General features: G+C 43.3%; 1 protein-coding gene across 1 annotated transcript in view; it reads right to left on the bottom strand.

The window, feature by feature from the left end:
- Positions 1-4,473, bottom strand: part of LOC103368570 (uncharacterized) — a gene marked incomplete at its 3' end in the record, with an annotated part of 91,528 nt that overhangs the window by 2,667 nt on the left and 84,388 nt on the right. The window contains exons 24-25 of the mRNA XM_008296979.1: positions 1,873-2,052; positions 1,042-1,088 (exon numbers count right to left, since the gene is read on the bottom strand). Of these exons, the coding sequence (XP_008295201.1) occupies positions 1,042-1,088; positions 1,873-2,052 (227 nt within the window). The remainder of the gene's footprint in view (positions 1-1,041; positions 1,089-1,872; positions 2,053-4,473) is intronic.

The following is a 4,473-nucleotide window of genomic DNA, read 5'->3' as shown; positions in this document are numbered from 1 at the left end:
CACTTCCCCATTGCCATTGTGACTCATTGAATCGGGGCTCCATTGATGCTGGCTTTTTAACGTTGTGGTGCACACGCTTAACTCCAGGTGAAACTACTCCGAGTTCAGAATCAGAATCAGAACTTTATTGTCATTGCACATGTCACAAGTCCAGATCAACAAAATTACCAGTACATCCCGTCCACGACACATAAAAAGACAGAGACTAATAACAGTGGGAGACAGGAGGGAGAAACTTTTGGGTCAGCGAGTGTGAGGGGGGTGAGCATCTGTCTGCATAACATCCAGGAGAAAGAGAGAGATATCAGCCTTCCAAGGCCAAAGTAGGGGAGCTGAATGAAGACAACAAAGATTGTTTTGGGTCAGGCCGACTGTGTAATTTACCATCAGTCTTAAAGTCCCACTGGTTCTCTCTGTGATCCAAAAAGTCGAAATTGATGGCCCATTCCAGATTGGTCTGTTTAACTGCTCCAAGTTGGTGCCTATCTTGCGAATGTTTGCGATTGAGTTTGCATATCGCTTGAGTCTGAGTGTTGGCAGCCTCAAAACATTCCCTCACTTTGTGATGCAACAGGAACCCGCAAACTCCAAACAGCAGGAAGCCTGTTATCATAATCCCAATTATGTAGAAAGCTGATTAAACTAGAGTTTAATCATCATCAAGAGTTGATTAAACTAACTCAAATCTGCTGTCCTGGAACAGGAAACTCTGAGTTTCTCAGGGTAGAGCAACTCAGAGTTCAGGATTAGACTCAGAGTTTGTTGAACCTGCTTTGTGAAACGGACCCCAGGTCTTAAATATGCTCCAAGACGTGTATTTGCGTGTGTGTCGTGGAAATTGTTCTTTTATTTCTTAAATACATTGAATGCGTTGTTTACTATAACAACTCATTCAAAAGAGAAAAACCTACTCATGGACTCATAGAGTCCTCCTAATTCCAAACTGTTGTGTCTGATCCAGATAAAACATGCATCTTCGGCATAAATTGGGAGGAAGTGCAAGCCAATTACACTTTGTATAGATGTAGTATAGGGACTTACATTTCCTCAGACCAGGAGTTAGCTTCTGCTCTCTATTACTGTCCACTCTAGAAAACAAAACACAATTAGAGAAGTACAATCTTTTCGAATATGGAAAAAAATTCTTCACAATGATGTTTAATGCAACAATAATCCTAACTGCTGTTTTCAAATATATCAGTATATTTCAAATTAATTTCTTGTTTAACCCTGTTCAGGACTTTCATGTTGACATACGTAGAAGGTCTTTCAGGGTCTATTGGACCCAAAGAAAGAATATGTGCAACATATTTGTTGATATTCATTACAGACTTTTATACTATGTTAAATAAATGTTCTGACAAGTTCACATATTTTTGGTTCCAAATGCATGACAAATGTCCCTCTTTTTATATTAAAAAACAATACCTGTCACGTAAACCTGGGGTCCAAAAGACTCCAAAAGTCCTGAATAGTGTTAAAGGTCACCTTCTGAAAAACCTCTCCCTACACCTTTTGTTGGAACAACAGGCCCAGTATCCAACATTTTTTTATAATGAGATGCAAAATGGCTGCCATACCCACTTGGTGGGAAATTTGGAAAAAGGAGTTTGGCCTTTTTTTCTTTTGCCTTTGAAGAGAGAAAAAAAGTGCATGCATTTCCTGCATTTGTGGAAGTCATCATGTCCTGCCTCTCTCCATGACAGCAGACTTTTCAAACAGCCTTCAAGTGCAGCTCTTCAGTCCATGAAGAAATACTTTTGACTTTATACATGTGAGACACTCTGTATCAATATGTTTTTCAAGAATGTTCCACCTTTAGGTCATTGCTGTTTTGACTGAACTATGTGAGAGCGTCGTGTCCGTCCATACCTGAGAGCGCCCAGTCTCCAATAAGGATCGTCCACTCCAGCAGAAAGCTGCTTTACTCCCGGCTCCTGCAGCTGCAGGTTGTTGTTACTCAGGTCCAACTCTATCAGATGGAAGGGGTTGTAGTTCAGAGCTGAAGCCAGAGAAGCACAACCTTCTTCTGTGACCAGACAACCTGACAGCCTACACACACACACACACACACACACACAGATACACACACACACACACATGCACGGTTAAAGCTGAGAGGAAGGGGGCAGTAACGGGAAAAAAACTGCTGCTTCCAAAACCAAGTCAATCCATTCACACTCTTCCACTGTCAGCAAAGAACAATACATTTGCCTGGCTGCAGTGGACATCTCTGCCTGTTGCTGCTGACCATCCCTTTCTGAACACTGTCCACCCATCCACCACGCCCCGACATGCATGACACCCCGATGGGCGTGCGTTGAAGACCCATCTATTGCTGCTTGCAGCTTTGCAGCGTTGAATTAACAGGTGTGCCTTGTCAAGGGTCAATTTGTGGAATTGCTTGCTTTTTTAATGTGATGAGACCATCAGTTGTGTTATGCAGAGGTAGGATTAGTATAGTCCTGTTTGACTACTGTTGTAATCCACAGTTTGGCAAGAACCAATCAACTCAGTTAGGGAAACGACTGTCCATCATTACACATGAAGGACAGTCAGTCTGGAAAATTTCAAGAACTTTGAATGTATCCTCAAGTGCAGTCACAAAAACCATCAAACGCTATGATGAAACTGGCTCTCATGAGGACCGACTCCAGGACAGGAAGACCAAGAGTTACCTCTGCTGTAGAGGATAAGTTCATTAGAGTTACCAGCCTCAGAAACTGCAAATTGACAGCACCTCAGATTAGAGCCCACATAAATTCTTCACAGAGTTCAAGTAGCAGACAATTGTCAACATCAATTGTTCAGAGGAGACTCAGGCGTTCATGGTCAAATTGCTGCAAAGAAGCCACTAGTGAGGATGAACAACATTGGTGATTTATTCAAAATTTAAGGCGCACTTAATCAGCATGGGTAGCACAACATTCTGCAGTGTCACACCGCCCCATCTGGTTTACTTACTGGTACCATTGTTTGTTTTCAACAAGACAATGACCCCAAACACACCCCCAGGCTATGCAAGGGCTGTTTGACCAGCAATCCACAATCACCCAACCTAAACCCACTTGAGATGGTTTGAGATGAGTTGGACCGCAGAATGAAGGAAAAGCAACCAACAAGTGCTCAGCACCTCTGGTAAGTCCTTCAAGACTGTTGGAAAACCTCATGAAACTGATTGAGAGATGCCGAGAAAGCGCAAGGCTGTCATTAAAGTAAACGGGGGCTACTTTGAAGAATTTAAAGTATAAAACATGTTGTGATTTCTTTAACAATCTTTTTTTGTTTACAACATAATTTGTTTTGAGTGTCTTGCCTATCCCAGACATTTGTGGCCGAAAGACTTTTGCTGGGCATCAGGACAGTAAACAGTGCTGAAATTGCAGCGATCGGTTGTGATTTGGACATGCTGCGCCAACACGAAGTCCTTTTGGAGACCACGCCAGCAGCTACCAGAGAGAAGGAAGCACAAATGGTGCGAACGCAAACAAAAGAGGAGGAAGAGAGCCGGGATCCATGCTAGGCTAAAGGCTAACCCCTCCAGACCTGCAGTATCGTCACACCTACTCTCCAATGTCCGTCCCCTCGACAACAAGCTGGACGAGCTACATTGGCTGAGAGAAACCCACAGAGAGTGGAGGGACTGCTGTGTGTTTGCTTTAACAGAAACATGGCTCCATGACAACATCCCAGATGGACATACAGCCGGAGGAGACGACATTATTCAGACAGACGGCTAGCTCTGGGCAGCATCTGCAGCTTCACCATCGTCACACCATCGTGTGCATCTTTGTGTCCCTGAAGACCTACCAGGACCTGAAGAGGTTCACCATGTTCAGTGTGATGGCAACGCACATGGACGCAGCGCCCCCTTCAGGAGACAGTGAGAGTGAACGTTTAGTGTCTTATCCCAGACGTTCATTCTGCAAAACGTACTAATTAAATGATCCTGAAGAAACGCTCTCTCATCTTGCCTGTACTACTGTGTATGTACAGCAACATGACAACAAACCTGATTTGATTTGATTTAATTCCATATGTGTTCTTTAATATCTTCAGTATCAATCTACAATGTAGAAAATAATTTAAATAAATAAAAACCACTGAATGAAAAGGGGGCTGGCCAGTGGCTCGGGGGTTAGCACCATTGCCTCACAGCTAGAAGATCCCCAGTTCACGTCCTATGCCATGTACCCTGTGCACCTTGGGTTTCCACCTTCCTCCCACAATCCAAGTTGGTTTCTGTGAAATCACTGTCAAGAAAGAGACCGTTTTCTCAAAACTCTGTAATGCACCTTGGACAAGTCAAGATTGTCATTCAAATGCCAATAAGGACATTTGGTTAAGTGGCTTAAGTGACCGCAGCAAGAAAGACGCCAGTTTGCATCCCGGTGAGGACACCAGGTTCTCTTTGTGTGGTTCACCTTTGGTCATTGATTTGCAACCATATGTAAACCAACTAATATTCACTTC

Source organism: Stegastes partitus, unplaced genomic scaffold (assembly GCF_000690725.1).
Source record: "Stegastes partitus isolate 25-593 unplaced genomic scaffold, Stegastes_partitus-1.0.2 Scaffold1174, whole genome shotgun sequence".
Lineage (NCBI taxonomy): Eukaryota > Metazoa > Chordata > Actinopteri > Pomacentridae > Stegastes > Stegastes partitus.
The sequence above is the reverse complement of the archived record's forward strand: the minus strand, read 5'-3'. Positions and strand labels throughout refer to the sequence as shown.